The 18308-nt window shown below is 42.5% G+C and overlaps 1 protein-coding gene across 1 annotated transcript in view; it reads right to left on the reverse strand.

The window, feature by feature from the left end:
- TLN2 (talin 2) overlaps nt 1-18308 on the reverse strand; it is a 278945-nt gene that overhangs the window by 135551 nt on the left and 125086 nt on the right. Inside the window, exons 32-34 of the mRNA XM_007958215.2 lie at nt 17472-17594; nt 15775-15918; nt 13823-13984 (exon numbers count right to left, since the gene is read on the reverse strand). Of these exons, the coding sequence (XP_007956406.1) occupies nt 13823-13984; nt 15775-15918; nt 17472-17594 (429 nt within the window). The remainder of the gene's footprint in view (nt 1-13822; nt 13985-15774; nt 15919-17471; nt 17595-18308) is intronic.

The raw sequence follows: 18308 nt of genomic DNA on the forward strand, positions 1-18308 counted from the left end.
GGTATTTTCACGCAAATTCTTCTGCTAGTTGGGGTTTAGTCCAAATCTGCATCCCTTCCTTCAAGGCTCAGGGGTCCAAGATTATCTTCTGTGTCTGTATTAATTGGTTTCCCTTTTCTTTGTTGAAGAGGGTCTGTGCAATCCTTCTGCCTAGTCCGCCATCTTTGAATTCTCCTGTGGTAATTTTTTTAAGGCAGTCTTTGTTTTTATTGTTAGGTGCCGTTGAGTCAGCTCCTACTCATAGCGACCCTATGTACCACAGAAAGAAACACTGCCTGGTCCTATGCTAGCTTCACAATCCTTGCTATACCTGAGCCCATTGTTACAGCCATTGTGTCAATCCATCTCCTTAAGGGCCTTCCCCTTTTTTGCTGACCCTCTACTTTACCAAGCATAATATTCTTCTCCAGGAAATGGTTCCTTCTGACAACATGACCAAAGTAGATGAGATGAGGTCTGGCCATTCTCACTTCCAAAGAGAATTCTTGTTGCACTTTTTCCAGAACAGATTTGTTAGTTCTTTTGGCAGTTTGTGGTACTTTCAGTATTGTCAACGACACAACTTAAAAGGCAATCTTAGGATATGAATACACATCCCCTACTCCATTTTCACTCAGATTAAACATATTTTCTGCCTAACTATAAAAATACATTGTATAGCACCTTTAGAAGCTCTGGTGGGACAATGGTTAAAGCACTTGGCTGGTAGCTGAAAGGTTGGCAGTTCAAACCCACCAGTTGCTCCACAGGAGAAAGATGTGGAAGTCTGCTTGCAAAAAGATTTATAGCCTTGGGAACCCTATGGCGCAGTTCTACTCTGTCCTATAGGGTAACTGAGTTGGAATTGACTTGATGGTAGTGTTTTTTTTTTATTGTTGTTGTTTACAACATTTTTGATTTTTTAGTTTTACCTGATATTCCTGAATGCCTTTGAAGGAGGTAAACCATACATAACAGCCATCTGGCAATAAGCACCATGGAATCCAAAGAGAAGTAGACAATACCTGTTGTTAGTTGCCATTAAGTTGGCCCTGATTCATAGTGACCCAATGCATGCCAGAATGAAATGCTGCCTGGTCCAGCACTATCACCATGATTGGTTGCAGATTGGACCACTGGTTTTCATTGGCTTTTTGACAAGGCTTTGAAACTGGTTTGAAGTAGTTTAGTTATGACCAAAGCTGTGAAACTGCATCAGAGCCAAATTTCTAAAATGTGAGTATACCAGAATGATAACTGGAATGGGAAAAATTATGGGTGGAACCCTGAATTGGGAGACTTGGAAAAGGCATAAGAGCCCTTTCTGGAGTCTGATGTAGGAGATTGGATCATTGCCAGGGTTATGGAGAACTACACACATTCAAAGCTATGTGGTCAGCTGCCATCTTTGAAGCTAGGCAGCACTATTTGCAACTCTGTCAGTCAAGAGATTTGGTTGCTATGCAATGATCATGCTGCCCTTGTTTTCTAGGAAGGAGATTAAATTTCTAGCAGGGCACTGACCTGTAATTTTTCCTTACTGCAGTACACTCACATTTTATAAATTGGGTCCACTCTAGCTTTGCCTCATCAGCCTTGACTGAACTGGGAAAAAATGGTTTGAAGCTCTGTTTTTTGGAAGTAGATCACCAAGCCTTTCTTCCTAGTTCGTTTTAGCCTTGAAGCTTTACTGAAACCCATTCAGCCTGGTAGCAACATGCAAGCCACCAATGACAGACAGGTCGTTGCTATGCATAAGATGCATTGCTGTGAATCAAACCCAGGTGTCCAGCATGGAAGATGAGAAAATTCTACCACTGATCCACCAATGTCCCAACAGACTCTAACTATCTGCCTCGGAAACCCAAGGAGGGGTTGCTATGAGTTGGGTCCAACTCAATGGCATATAACAACAATAATCCCCAAAAGTAGGGACAAATTTTACAAGTATAATGTTTAGTGAAGAGGCCAAGGACAAGAGTATCTACTGTATAACTCCATTTGTGCAAAGTACAAAAACAAGTGAAACTAATTTATTGTTAGAAATCAACCTTTTGGGGTAGGTAAGATCCGAAATCATTCGACTCTGTGGATCATAACAAATTATAAACAATGTTTATAAGAGTGGGAATTCCTGAACACTTGATTGTGCTCATGCAGAACCTGTACAGAGACCAAGAGCAAGTCATTTGAATAGAACAAGGATATTGCATGGTTTAAAATCAGAAAAGGTATCCATCAGAGTTGTATCTTTTCACCATATGGGTTCAATCTGTATGCTGAGCAAGTAATCTAAGAAGCTGGACTATATGAAGAAGAACGCAGATCAGGATTGGAAGAAGACTCATAAACAACTTGTGATATGCAGATGACGCAATCTGCTTCCTGAAAGTGAAGAGGACTTGAAGCACTTACTAATGAAGATCAAAGACTACATATAGCCTTCAGTACGGATTACACATCAGCATCAAGAAAACAAAAATTCTCACAACTGGATTAAAAAGCAACATCATGATAAATGGAGAAAGAACACAAGTTGTCAAGGATTTCATTATATTTGGATACACAATCAATGCCCATGGAAACCAGCAGTCAAGAAATCAAACAACATATTGCATTGGGAAAATTTGCTGTAAAGGTCCTCTTTAGAGTAGGTCTCTTTACAATATTAAAAAGCAAAGATATCACTTTGAGAACTAAGGTGCGCCTGACCAAGCCATGGTATTTTTAATCACCTTGTTGTTGTTGTTGTTAAGTGCCATCGAGTCGTTTCCGACTCATAGCGACCCCATGCACAGCAGAACGAAACACTGCCCGATCCCGCGCCAGCCCCACAATCCCTGCTATACTTGATCCCATCATCGCAGCCACCGTATCAATCCATCTCCTTGAAGGCCTCCCCCTCTTTCGTCGACCCTCCACCCTACCAAGCATGACATCCTTCTCCAGGGAATGGTCCCTTCTTACAACTTGACCAAAATAGGTGAGACGAAGTCTGGCCATTCTTGCTTCCAAGGAGCATTCTGGCTGCACTTCCTCCAGGACAGATCTGTTAGTTCTTTTAGCAGTCCAGGGTACTTTCAGCATTCTCCGCCAGCACCACAACTCAAAAGCATCAACTCTTCTTCGGTCTTCCTTATTCATTGTCCAGCTCTCACATGCATACCAGGCGATTGGAAATATCATGGCTTGTGTCAGGCACACCTTAGTCCTCAAGGAGATATCCTTGCTCCTCAGCACTTGAAACAGTTCCTTCGCAGTTGACTTTCCCAATGCTACACGTCGTCTAATGTCCTGACTGCTGCTTCCGTTGGCTGCTCATTGGTCCAGTTGTGAGGATTTTTGTTTTCTTTATGTTGAGATGTAATCCATACTGCAGACTGTATTCTTTAACCTTCATCAGTAGGTGCCTTAAGTCATCCTCACTTACCTTATATGCATGTTAAAGCTGGACAATGAATAAGGAAGATTGAAGAAGAATTGATGCCTTTGAATTTTGGTGTTGGTGAAGAATATGGAATATACCATAGACTGAAAGAAGAATGAACAAGTCTGTCTTAGAAGAAGTACAGCATGAATGTTCCTTAGGAGCAAGGATGGTAAGACTTCATCTCACGTACTTTTGACATGTTATTAGGAGAGACCAATTTCTGGAGAAGAATATCATACTTGGTAAAGCAGAGGGTCAGCAAAAAATGAGGAAGACCCTCAATGAGATAGACTGACAATGGCTCAAAATGGGTTCAAACAGAGCAATGTTTGTGAGGATGGTGCAGGATCAGTCAGTCTTTCATTCTGTTGTACACAGGGCCTCTAAGAGTCGTAATCAACTCAAGGGCACCTAACAACAAGAAGACTGGAATAGAGAGAGCACAAGGAGGGCTTTTGAGTGACGGTAATGGTCTGTTTCTTCATCTGGCTGTAGTTACCTAGGTGTGTTCGGCTTGAGAAAATTCAGTGAGCTGTATACATATGATGTAAGCTTTTTCTCTATGTAGTGTATTTTTTCAATTAGCAGCAGGCAACACAGTGGTGTTAAGTGATCAGCCACAAAGATGATTAATGGCCCAGAGAATGAGAACCCAGGAATTTGGCCTGTGACTCATGCCAGGTTGCCTCATGAAGGGTTAACACTTGGATTTGTGGTTCTTCAGCTCTGGGGGCACCTCCTCAAGCATAAGACTGTTAGAACCAGCAGACTGTGACCCAGCCACAACAACTCTGCCTCCAGCAAAGGGCCACACTTGAGAAAGGCAGTCACTGTTGGAGAAGAATGTAAATTCCCTTGTTAAATGGGCAATTAAGCTTTCAATTTAACGGTTATGAACAATGTATTAAAGCCAATTTATTGTCAATTAGTGAACAAAAATTCAGAGGCACCAGCATTGCAAAACACACAGGATTTAAGATGGCAGCATTAATATTTTTCAGTAAGGCAAGAGTGAGCAGGTAGGCCAGTTTAAAGGCTACTTCTGAGTAACAACCACATTCCAATCAAGCCTCCGCAGCTTGGGACAGTAATTATATGTCCATGAGGCTGATATTTTCAGAGGAATTCCATTAGCCTGGCTAATTTGCCTTCTTCACTAATACCAGACTTTGCTTGCCTCTGTGTTCACCCTTTTCTTCTAACCTCTATCATAACCTGTTATTCTTCCATTCTGCCATTCTTCTAGGCCAATGGAGACCCTACATGCCCTCTACTTCTTGGTCACATATAGAGCCTCATTCTGGTGGCATAGTGGATAAGGCATCTGACTGCTAACCAGAAGGTCAGAGGTTCAAATTTACCAGACACTCCGCAGAAGGAAGAAGGGGCAATCTATTTTTGTAAAGATTTACAGCCTCAGAAACCCAATGGGGGTTGCTATGTGTCAGAACTGACTCAATGGCAGTGAGTCTGGAGTCCGGACTCATGTATTTAGTTAACACTGAAGTCATGCTTGCTACCTGCTGGGCAAGGCACCCTGGAGGCACAACAGTTAAGTGCTTGGCTACTATATGAAAAGTTGAAAGTTTGAACCCACCTGGAAGCTCTGCAAGGGAAAGACCTGGCAATCTGCTTCCATAAAGATTATAGTCAAGTAAATCCTATACAGAAGTTCCACTCTGTCACACGGGGTTGCTATGAATCAGAAATGATTGTACAGCACTCAACAATACCAGGCTAGGCACTGGCAATGTAGGAGTGAATGGTTTTGACATTTTAACCTCAATATACTAACAAAGGCACTCTGGTGGCACAGTGTCTAAGGCATCTGGATGCTAACCAGAAGGTTGGCAGTTCAAACCTACCAACCACTTCATGGAAGGAAGATGGGGCAAGCATCTTCCATAAAGAATTACCATCTCAGAACCCCAATGGGGGCTGCTATGAGTTGGAATTGACTCGATGGCAGTGACTTGGTTTTGTCTTTTTGGTACTGCTAACAAAAGAGCTCTGGTGGCATAGTGGGGAAGAGATTTGGCTGCTAACCAGAAGGTCAGTGGTTCAAACCCACCAGATGCTCTATGGGAAGAAGATGAGGCAATCTACTTCTGTAAAGATTTACAGCCTTGGAAACCGTACGGGGGTCGCTATGAGTCAGAATCGAGTTGACAGCAATGGGTTTGGTTTTGGTTTTGGTATTGCTAACATCATCACCTCCCTGAGCTCAGACCCTATTAAACTTTAGAGCAATTTGGGAATATGAGTGGGAGGCAGGGCAGGAGTCACATAACAGGAGCTTGACATGAGTGGTTCTAGCACAGGCAAATCAATGAAGAAGACAACCGGCAGGCACAGAGCACTGACTTTAGAGTCAAAAAGACTTAGGTCCTAGTTCCACCAGGGGTTGTATGACTTCGCCAACCACATGATTTCTAGTTCAATGGGTGATGGTAAATGTCCCCTAAGTGCTGCTCACCCTTTCCTGCTTCTTGTCACTCCACACTCTTTTCTTCTACCCCTCTCTCAACCTCCCAGAACTCTCTTAGCCTGGCACTTCCTATTGGAAGGAAGGCATATGACCAAACCACTGAGCACTAGTTGAACTTACTCTTCCAGACAATATAAGCAGCACTGAGAAAGTGACATGATTTGCCCAAGGTCACAAACTACTTACTGGCCAGGGCTTTGACCCAGTTCACTCAGGTTCAATACCCTGGTGAGCGCCTTCTTTTCCACCCCAGATATATTGAATCAGAACAAGATCCCCAAGTGATACACAGATGCCTGAGAATCACCTGGGGATCTATAACAAACAAACAAAACCAAACCCACTGCCATCAAGTCAATTCTGACTCACAATTACCCCCACTGGGTTTCTGAGGTAGTAAATCTTTATGGAAGTAGAATGCCCAGTCTTGTTTCCATAGGGTGGCTGGTGGGTTTGAACCACCAATCTTCTGGTTAGCAGTCAGATGCCTTAGGCACTGTGCTACCAGAGCTTCTTTGGGGATCTATAAGAATGTAAATTCTCAGCTGGCAGTCTGTGGTAGTTAAGGTTACGTGTCAACTTGGCTGGGCCTGGTTTTGAGTGGTTGGGCAGCTGGATGTAGTGATTCCCCAAGATGAGACTGGTAACGAACTCCATGGTGGAATCTACTTGAAGAAGCTGAGTTGCTGCCTTAGGGATGTGGTCTGCTCCCAGTATATAATAAATAGATTTGAGGAAGGTCTCTAGCTTTTTGGCACACTTGGACCCTGCAAGTAGCCACGTCTTCACTCAGTAGCCTACCATGTTTTCTGCCAATCTGAGGGTTGTTCCAGGACTTGAACTAGTGGCCTACTGTGTTGCTTGATAATCTTGGGACTGTGCCATTTTATTTGTTGATTGTGGGTTTGTCAACCTCAGCAGCCAGCAGCTGCCTAAGTTAAGAGAAGCTTCCAGCTTCAGTGGGCCGGCAACAAGAGGCAGAGCTGAAGCGCAAGATCAAAGGGCCTTCACCTAGTCCCTAGAGCTGGTACTTTGAACTCAGACTTCTAGCGCCCTAAACTGTAAGAGAATAAATCCTTGTTTGTTAAAACTACCCATTTGTGGTATTTTCTGTTAAAGTGGCACTTGAGAACTAAAACAGGGTCAAACTGAATGAACCAATTTGTGGCCCTGTTACAGGTATACCTTAACCCAGAACCCAAGACTCCTGTGTCCCTTCTTCTCTATGGATCTTTGGACAGAGTCAGTAAGAACAAGAGCTATGGTAACCATTTCTTTGTTGATAACCAGGGATAGGAGGGGAGGGGAAGAGAGAAAAAACAGAAGGATAATTAAGGGACAGGTTTGACATGGGTGAAGGGAAAAGCAATATAACAGAAGTGTGTGACTAGCACAATATCACTAAGGAACAGGAAGACATGGAGAGGTACACAAGAGGTATAGACAAGAAAGGCAAATACTATTGCATACACAATACTGTATTATCAGTAATAGCAAACACTAATATATAAGTAGATATGAATAGTTTTATTGTTGTTTTTTAAAAAGGGATAGGCTATGAAAAAGACCAGACTTACTGGTCTGAGAGAGACTGGTGGAAACGCTGTGACTGTGGCTCTTTCACCTTTCAGCCCAACACCAGACATGTCCATCAAGTAAAAAATTACACTTGTGGAGAACCTAACTCATCAGAACAAAAGGGCAGAGCTTGTCCCAAAACAAAGCTCAGAAGGCAGGAAGGGTCAGGAAAGGAGGAGGAATGGATATGGGGGACCCAGGGAGGAAGCAGGAAGAGTGTTATTACTTTGAGGAGATTGCAACTAATGTCACAAAACAAAATGTGTATAAATTGTTGAATGGAAAACTAATGTGCTCTGTAAACTTTCACCCAATCCCCTTCCTCATCCACACAAAGAATAAAGGGTATGAGAAATACAAGATTTTTTTTTCCTTTTTCTTCTGAAAAAATCTACTTTACCAATGCAAACATAAGGATGACCAAGAAAATATGCTTACAGCTAAGTGAAACTTGATCAGACAGAGCTGGTTTGGGTATCTTTGGAACACACTGAATTGCTTAATTATCAAAACAGTCAGTTTCAACTCCACTCTGAGGGGCAAGGCCAAGCTCAACTTCTCAGAAAAACAAAAGCTGTTGTTGCACAATTTCTATTTGGCACTCAAACCTGTGGAACTGCACAATTAAAATAACATTCCATTCTACACGTCTGATTTGAGACTTGGTAATAAGCTGATGGAAGAGAAAAGCAGGCAGCTGTATCAGCAGTGACCAGTAGGGAGACGGCAGCCTGCATAGGAGCGCGGGTCCTTCTAACTTGCCTGGCATGGAATAGGGGCACAGACATTCACTGCTGCTGAGCTAGGTTTTGGAATTTTAAAGAATGCCACCAAGAGATTTAAAATCCCTAGAGTCATGCATTCTGAGAACCCAAACCACAACCAATAAAATGCCGTTAGGTTGACTCTGGCTCATGGCGACTTTGTGTGTCGGAGTAGAACTGTGTTCCATAGGGTTTCTGTGGCCAATTTTTAGTTGATCACCAGGACTATCTTCCGAGGCACCTCTGGACAGACTTGAACCTCCAACCTTTCAATTAGTAGCCAAATGCACAGTAACCATTTGCACCACTCAGGGACCCCACGGATATCTCGCTGTGAGGGAATCTGCCGCTCACTCCCTAGTGTTCCTGCAGTTGGGCTCTTCTCCCTTTTTTTGTCATCGTAAGAGTATGGCAGCTGAGATTAAGCTTGGGCACAACCTCATGGCTGAAAAAGTAAAAGCACTAAAAAGCATAAAACTCAGAGAAAAATGCACCTTTGAGGGCACCTGTCTGAAACATTTAGGGCCTTAAATATTCATTTGTTTTTCTCTTCGACAGGATTCTTAACTATTCCTTGAAATAGGGAATCTATTCTGTATATCTATGCTATGCTACAGGGCAATGACCTCTTTTGTTTTCCTATTAGTAAACTGAAAACAAAGCTCATAGCTCCTGGCAAACCCTGTACAACCCTGGGAATTGAAAAACAAAGCACATTTTGACAAGTTGAGGGGAAATACTGTATGTTCATTTCTGTTCCTCTTGCATTGCTTTTGATTCCCAAGATTTTCAGAGGAGCAGAGGCCTTTATCTTCCCTACATTACAATCACCCTGCACTCCTCCTCTGATGTTTAGACACAGGCCTATCTTTTAGGCCATCAGCAGAGCTCATTTGCTGCAGGGAATTGCAAAAAGGGTTTGACACTGTGAGGAGAATCTGAAAAGACAATGAGATCTTAACAGATTGGTCAGGATTTAAAATCAAAGAGAAGACAGAAAAGAAAGGGCTCCAGGAGATTTTTTTTTTTTTTTTTTAAGAATACAGTTTCCATTTTTTCTCCCTTAATCCATTTGGCTTTTAATGATCTGAAAACGGCCAACTTAAACTGAGATCATAAGTTTAGAAATTTAACCTGTATAAATTAATTCTACAATAATCCACAATGATGTCACTACTTAAAGCTCTATTGCCCTCTTCCCATCCCTGCTTCCCCATGATGTACACAAAAGCACTGTGAACACATTCAGATATTTCTCCCAGGTTGAGAAACTGGGAAATTGGTCTCTTCATGGCAAAGAGCTGAACATCATGCAAGGAACAGGAAGCAGGACTGAGAACAGTGAAAGCAGGGACTCGGGGGCCTGAATTGTGACCCACCAATTACTGGCTGGGTCATCTTGGGGAAATTACTTAATATCTTGGTACCTCAGTTCCCTGTATGCAAAATGGGAATGACAGGCACAGGGTGGTTAAATGGATTAGATAAGTTAATATACACAAAGTACTTGGAACAGGGCATTGAATACAATAAACGTTAAAGAATGTAAGTGTTATTACCAATACCATGAACCATGTTGGCAGCTACCATCAGGATCATGGGCACTCCTGGCACTGGTCTTATTTATTCAACTTCAACCTAGCTTATTATTTCAACCTAGCTTCAAAAGGGCAGCTAAAAGTTTTCTTTTCCTTTCTTTTTTTTAGACACTTTGTTTGAACAGCTAAGAAACTCTTGAGTGAGGTCAATGCTCCATGCTTTTGCCAGCCAGCTTCCAGCTGCTGCTGGGCGGTTCTCTCCTCTGCATCTGCTTGGCTCGTCCTGTTGATGGATTTCTCCGTGCAATTATATTGACTTTTGATAGTAAAAGGAAAAGAAGTATATAGTATCATGTTCTCTGGAGAGAACTGGGAAAAATCTCATTTCTCATGACTTGTTCTAACAATGAAGCAGATCGAAAAAGAGTTCCCATTGAGACAATTTCAACTCATGGCAACCCCATATGTGTCAGAGCAGAACTGTGCTCCATAGGGTTTTCAATGGCTGATTTTTTCAGAAGGAGTTCTCCAGCCCTTTCTTCTGAGGTGCCTCTGGGTGCACTTGAACTCCAATCTTCAGTGAGCAGCCAAGGCAACAAATGGTCTGCACTACTACAAAGCAGATCTGAACCTCCAAACCCTATTGCTGTCAAGTTGATTCTGACACATAGAGGCACTATAGGTGTTCTGGTTACCTAGTGCTGCTCTGACAAGAAGATGGACTTAACAAACAGGAGTTTATTCTTACAATTTGGAGGCTTTAAGTCCAAGTTTAAAGTGCCAGGCTCTAGGGACTGGATGAAAGCCCCTCAACCTTGGGGTCCAGCTCTGCCTCCTGCTCCTGGCCCACTGGAGCTAGAGGCATTTCTTCACTCAGATAGCTGCTGGCCGCTGAAGCTGAGAAGCCCCACAGTGACAAGTAAAAAGGCACAGTCCCGATGTTACCAAACCACATGGCAGGCCATTAACTTAAGTCCACTCTAAGTCCCAAGGTTGTCAGAGCATAGCAGGCTGCTGAGCAATGACACGGCTACATGCAGGGTACAAGCGTGCCATAGGCTAGAAACCACTCCCAAGGCTTCTCCTTATATACAGGAAGCAGACCACATCCCAAAGGCAGCTACTCAGCTGCTTGTGGTAGATCCCACCATGGAGATGATTGCCAATCTCATCTTGGGGAATAACTACCACCAGCTGCCCAGCCACTCAACCAGGTCCAGCCAAGTTGACACACAAACTGAACTACTACAATAGGACAGAGTAAAACTGCACCACAGGGTTTCCAAGGCTGTTATCTTTAGGGAAGCAGACTGCCTCATCTTTCTCCCACAAAGCAGGTGATGGGTTCGAGGCACAGACCTTTCAGTTAGCAGCTGAGCACTTAACACTGTGCCACCAGGGCTCCTTCTACAAAGCAGATACTCCTATGTAAACAAATATGAAAACCCTTAAAGAGTTAAGATCTCCAATGAATTTTATTACTGTATATCAGGAAAATAAAAGTGTACAAACAAACAGAAAACACAGACAAAAACAGTTAATACAGAAGTCTTATCTTGTCTCCCATGACAATGCTACAGAGTGGGGGTGTGCAGCGCTTTTTGTCTGCAGTCCAATGTCTAGGTGGTAACTGTTTCCCCACAAGATCGGCTGTCTTCTTGGCTCCAGCTTAGGGCAGACTGTGCTTGTGGTTTTATCACCCATCTACAAAAACTATATAGTCCCACAGTACCAAATCTCTCCTATCCCAATCCACACAATATACCCCACTCAAGAATGGGCTGCAGCCAAGATACTTTTCTAGCTTAAGATCTTCTAGGCCCTTACTGCTCAAAATTTTTTAATTTCCTAGGGTGATGAATTACTAGAATAAAATGGATGATTTGTAATTGAAGGTAAGATTAAAAGAAATATAAACCACTACCACCAAAAAAAAAAAAAAAACCAAACTCACTGCTGTCAAGTTGATTCGACTCATAGCAACCCCCTTTGGGTTTCTGAGGCAGTATCTCTACGAAAGTAGATTGCCCAATCTTCCTTCTGAGGAGCGGCTGGTAGGTTGAACCACCAGCCTTTTGGTCAGAAGTCAAATGCCTTAGGCATTATGCCACCAGAGCTCCCATAAACAACTAGGAATAGTGAAATGTCTTTTGCCTAGGTCTTTGACCATCTGGTATACCCAGAGTCAGCAAATCTAGACTAATTCTATTTGAGAGACAGCCCTGCTTCTTCCACAAATAAATTACAAGGAAGGGGGAAAAAAATGGATGGGAAAGTCTATACATTAAAGAAAAGAAAATATGTCTCAATAAAGCTATTTAAAAAGAAAAGAGACTTGAATTATTTGTAGATGAGGAAGGTATAAGAAGGAGAAAGGAGAGAAACAGCTGGGAAAATTTGAAAGCTGACTAAGCACTGGATGATATTAAGGAATTCATGTTAACTTTGTTTAAAATGTGATAATGGTATTATGGGATATGATTTTTCACTTTATCAGAAATACATACTGAAATACTTATGGATAAAATGATGCTGAAGACTTGCTTCAAAGTAACAGGAGAAAGGAAATGACCCATATATAGGTGAAACAAGATTGGCCAGGAATTGATAATTGCCACAGCTGGCTGAAGGGTGGATATACAGGGTTTGTTTATACTATTCTATCTTTGATTGAAATTTTTCCATAATTAAAACTTAAAACTTTTCATGGAATGTCAATCATGAATATCCAGGGATGATACTTGTTGGAGAAAGTTGGTCTTTTCATTGTTAATAGCTTTCTCCATACCCTTAGCACCTGTCTTTTTATATAAAACTGCCTCCATTACCTGACCTATGGTCTTTAATACAAAGATTAACATGTTATGTTTTTAAAAGTTGATGCTCCAATTTTCAAAATAAAATTTAAACATCTACAAACATAACATACATCACAGAGATTAAACCAATAGTTTTTTACATTTGTGATGTAGTGAATTACTTAATATGGTCCTTCTAGCCATTGTCCTCCATTTTGTAATGTATTATAAATCTTAGCCTCTATGCCTGTGGTTATGGTCCCATTTTGGAGTGAGGTGTCCATTATATCAATGAGGTAGGATTAGGGTGGGATGTATCTTGAGTCACCACCTTAGTACAGGGTATGTCTCAATTCACCACCCTTCATTTTCCTTGAGGGTATGCTCTGTATCCAATATATATGAATGATCTGACAAAGTTCACTCTCTTGCACTGGATCCTGCATCTGGTTGGTCATCCTCTGACCCCTGGTTCCTGGGACTTGAGATAGCAGCCAGTCATGTGACCTGGTAATTTGTGAGTGAGGCGAATCCTCCAGACCAATGCCTGACCCACGGATTTAGGACTTGTCAGCCTCCAAACTGTGTGAGCCATTTCTTTGGCAGTTCATGAATTTTGTGAGACATTACAGTGAAAGATGGAACCCTATGATGCGAGGAAGAGTACTAGGAGGAGTGGCTGGTGTTAGAGATGATGGAGTGGTACCGCAGTTTGGAAAAGACATTTGGGACATCTTTAACCTCCATCTCACAGGACCAGCCTTGTGCCGACCCTTCTAAAAGAAATTATTCAAGCAACATTAAAGTGATTTTTCTACCATCTCCAATTCCTTTCTCCTTCCCTTCATCCTCTTGATCCAGATATTCTTGAAAACAATAGGCAGAGTCATCTACTTGCCCACTCAAAACCACCCCAAGTAAACATACAGTTAAAGTAAAAACAGGGTGTCTGCAATCCAAAGTGCCATGAGACATCTCATAGTCAAACCCTTCCAATTACATTTTTGCTCCTAAGCTCCTCATGGACAGAAATTGGGCAGCCCCATCCACCCTCTAGAAGGTTAGCAGAACAGGACTTTTGGTTTTTCATGACAAAATTCCACATTACTAAGAAACCCTTCTCAATGACGTAAGTTGTGAGACTGAATTAGAAATAAGTCTTACAAGAACAAAGCTTGAATCTTATACTTCTTTCTTCTCTGCAAGATAATGTAGGGATTAGTAAAGCCCATAATTAACTGACTTACCTTTATGGTCTTCACCAGGTTGGCGGTGCTGTTGGCGACTTCCTTGGCTGACTGGACAAAGTGCCTCTTGGCCACAGGGTTGGCTGTCTTCGATGAAGCGATCCGGCAGGCATTACACAAGGCTGAGGTGTGCTTGGCGACAATTGTGGCAGCTGACAGAACCTACAAAGCATGGAGCTGAGCTGGGGGCACCCATGCTTCAATGCAGAGGGGTCCAGATCACCCAGATCTCCAGCCTTGAATCCCTCCTCAACCCACCACATCTATGTAGCCAGTGTAATTGCAGTATGTGCTCCTAGCTCTGCTGTCCCCTAAGTCCCTCCAGGAAAGGAGAAGAAATATTAAATGAGAGAAAATTTAAAAAGAGAAGGACAAGAGGAGCTGAAAAGTGATGAGAGTAAGCTGGGCCCCAGATAGTCTTGAAGGGGATGCAGTGAGCTATCCTTTGGGCCCCCTACGCGGTCTAGGGTCTAGACCAATACTGCCCAACAGAAATATAATGTGAACCACACATAGAATTTTACATTTTCTAGAAGCCTTATTAAAATAAGTAGGGCAAAAAGATGAATTCATTGGAATAATACATTTTATTACTTTATTATTCAATAAATCCAAAATATTATCATTTCATCATGTAATCAATATTAAGAATTATCAATGAGACATCTTACAAGTTTTTTTCCTAATACTAAGTTATCAAAATTCAATGAGTATTTTATAAGTACAGCACATCTCAAATTGGACTAGCTATATTTCCAGTGTTTAATAACCATATGTCACTAGCAGGCACTACATCCAAGAATCCAAGACTAGGAGATGCAGCTGAAGTGAGTGAAATAAACACAAAGGAGGTGCCGGCTTTGCCCTCTTCTACAGATGGGCTACAGGAACCTGAATCAGGAATCCCAACAGGCTGCACCCTCCACCTCTGTCCTTACCTGCTCTCCTGAGTCTAACTGTGCTACTTTGCTGGAGGGGTAAAACCCCTGTGGCCTTAACTGGGTAGGTAATGAATCCTAGCTGTACTAATGGCATAAACATCAGCACTCAGATGGTCCAGAAGGTTCCTGTATTGCCTCCTTTACTTGGTTCCTCCTTCTGTCTCAAGAGTGCTAGTCCCGGGATTTACTGTGGATGTCGCATTGGGATGCTGCCTCTGCTATCCCATACCACCCAGGTATAAGAGAAGCATCATGGAATGTTATACATATTGTCTATTCCTAAAATAGCTCTCTAGCTCCTTTTTGAGATGTGGATCCTTATCTAACTCTGAGACCAGCTCAATGCTACCATTTCTGTGGAGTGACCCAGGACATCCCCTAAGAGAATTCATCAGACCTTCCTCCATGAGTCCCTGGATTTGTCACCATACCTGGATCAATGTGTTTTCCAGGCTTTGTCCATATCCACCTCCTCCATTACACTAAGTCAATGGGGTGATGGCTCAGGGCTGACTCATGTCAACCATTACTATTAAACACAGAATAAGCCTTAAGTGAATGGGATCGTGAGATTCCTGGTGAATCTCACTGCGATTATTACATTACTACTGCCTTCCAGTCCTTGTACCATAGCACCTAAAAATTCCTACCTGGCCACATTTTACAATACATTCCACCATCATTACTATAGTGCTGTATTTAGCTGGCTTTGCAAGCTCTGAAAGAACAGTGTTGTTATTGTTATGTGCCGTCGAGTCGGACCTAACTTATAGCGACCCCTCCTTGGGTTTCCAAGGCAGTATCACTACGGAAGTCGATTGCCCCATCTTCTTTTCAAGGAGTGGCTGGTGGGTTTGAACCACCAGCCTTCTGGTTAGCAGTCAAGTGCGTTAAGCACTGTGCTACCAGAGCTCCATGAAAGAACAGTATTCTTCACTAATTTCTCACCATCCCCACCGTACCTCTAGAGGAGCTTAACTCACAAGCTGCACTTCCCTCCCGAGCAATTACCTGTGATGGGCTGCTGCCAGGATCCACCAGGTTCTGGCATGCCATCTGGATCGCTTGGTTGGCCCTGGCAAACTGGATGGGATCCACAAGGCCCTGGTGGCCTGCCTGGCTGTTGGGATCAGAGATACCGACCAAGTATGCAGCCTAGAAAGAGAAGAAAAGCCACTGTTCAGGCTCTGGACTTCCAAATGAGCCTGTGGTGGACAATGGCTCTACCGTGCACAGCAGCAGTCATGCTCATCACTGATTAGTGCAAATTGGTCAGTGTAATCTCATTCCTCTCACTAATAGAAGGGTTTAGGGATAGATAGGCTGAAGCCAGCTCAGGCCAATGACATGCCAACAGGAGTTTGCTACAGGATTCTAGGATCCAAGTCTCCCAATCTTAAGGGAGAGCCTCAAGAATCTCTTCTGCAGGACATGAACAAGGATGAAGGTAGCCCTGATTATTCCTGGCAGGCCTCGTATGACCTTGAGGGCATCTACCCTAGGCAAGAAGATGACCCTGGCTGGCAGATGGGAGAGTCATAAAGAAGTGAGTGCAGACTGAAGGTGTGGAGCTGCTGGGTCGACCAACCCTGGAGCCATCCTACATGTGGATGTAGGTACACATAGCCTAATCCACTGCCATCAAGTATTGTGAGTCATAGTGACCCTACAGGACCAAGTAGAACTGCAGCCTAACATGTCTTTATTGTTTAGGCTTGTGTTTCTAATAGCAGGAGGAATCTTAATTTGGTAATTGAGTAAAATAAATGTGCCAACTAATTCTAATTAGGGAATTATACAGCTCAGAGGGCTCCAAAACAAAACAGTATTTGGTTCCTAAGGTGACAAGAGGCTAGAAGAGAAGGTCCTCTCTTTAAAACCATTGGCTGCATTAGCCAAATAAATAAGGATAAAGTGAATTTGTGAGCACGAATTTTAATTCATTTACACTGAGATTTGAGGGGAAGGATGAGAGTAGAGAATTTCATCCCCCTCAAGCGAGGATGTTTCCCATTGGTTCAGTAAATCTAAGCTCAACATAATTATCAAGTGATAAATCCTTCAGAGTAAATTCTGACACTGTTGACGCCTCAGACATATGAGCATAATTATTGGGAATACAAGGGATAGTCAAAGATGAGGAAGGAACAGGCTACATCATGCCTCTATGTCATGGCATCTAATTTTTTCTCCCCACAGACCTAAATATAGCATGACTAAGATTTTTACAATTCTAATGTCTTACAAAAAATGTAAAGTATGCAGTGCCTGGTTTTTTTTTTCCCCTCCAGAAACAACTCACCTATAACAATAATCAAAAAAGAAGAAGAAAGAAAGAAAGAAAGAAAAGTTGATCTCTGAATCTTTAAGCTGTGTTTGCAGTGGTCACTGGGTGTCACCATGTGAAACCATCGCCCATCTCTGTCCTCCCTGGACTGGGCCCACTGCTGCTCAGGCAGCCAACCCAGGCCATGATAAGGCTCTGTTCCCAGGAATGGGGGTAACTGGCTGTTGTTTTGTTGAGATACCACAGCCAGCAGAGGGGCTACTGCCTTTAACATGGTTTCTGCTTTGGTGGTAAGGGAAGGAGCTGTAGATGTGGTTCCCATGCCTCCCACAGGAACCTGCTTACTCTTGGTATCTACAATCTAAAAAGGACACAAAGCTGGGAGACCTGTAGGTCAGGGCACTATGGAGCAGACAATTACCTGGGCTGCAGCCTCTGTCAGCCCACAGAGAGCCTTGGACGCGATCCCCACACACTCGCCAAAGGCAGGGAGATCCCCAGTCTTGGCGTTCTGTGAAATCCCTGCCATCGACTCCCCCAGAACCTGCAAAACAAATAAGCAGAGATCTTTTGTGTCCAGCACTACTTCAAACCATGGGGCCAAGGAGGCCCCATTTCCAACTTCAACATTCAAGGTCACTTAATATATATATATATATATCATTTGCTATTTTTCTCCTTTATTTCCATTTCCAACCCATAAAAAGAAATAATGAAAGTATGAACCCTTCATCTGCAATTATCTATAGTCTAAGAAGACATAGTTAATACATAAAGATCAATAAAGTACAATCCACATGGGGAATGACATGAGTGAATGGTACAAACTAAGAACTATTACAGGCATTCCCTGGGTTAGTGACTGTCCAACTTAAGGAGAACTTGCTATTAATGTTATGTAAATTTGCCCTCACTTTCAAATGACCACTTGAAACAAATTCTTCATCACAAGCACCTTCATTTGCACAGGTGCAGCTTTTAAATCATTGAAAAGGCTTTAGCCTATTCTTTCATTAAAGTAAAGCTAAATAAGAACTATATGCACCTGTTCTGATTTACCTATAAATTCGACTTAAAGACACACCTAGGAATAGATCCCTTTCACAACCCAGGGACTGCCTGTACTTCCCAGAACATAAAAATTAAACCTGAGCTGTAGGGGAACTCATACCTAGAAAGCAGGAGATGCACCCTTCCCCATATTAATTTACTCATTGACAATAACATTTAAAATATATCTTTGTTAACAAGAATATAT

Source organism: Orycteropus afer, unplaced genomic scaffold, assembly GCF_000298275.1.
Source record: "Orycteropus afer afer isolate SDZICR_OR568_19922 unplaced genomic scaffold, OryAfe1.0 scaffold00015, whole genome shotgun sequence".
Lineage (NCBI taxonomy): Eukaryota > Metazoa > Chordata > Mammalia > Tubulidentata > Orycteropodidae > Orycteropus > Orycteropus afer.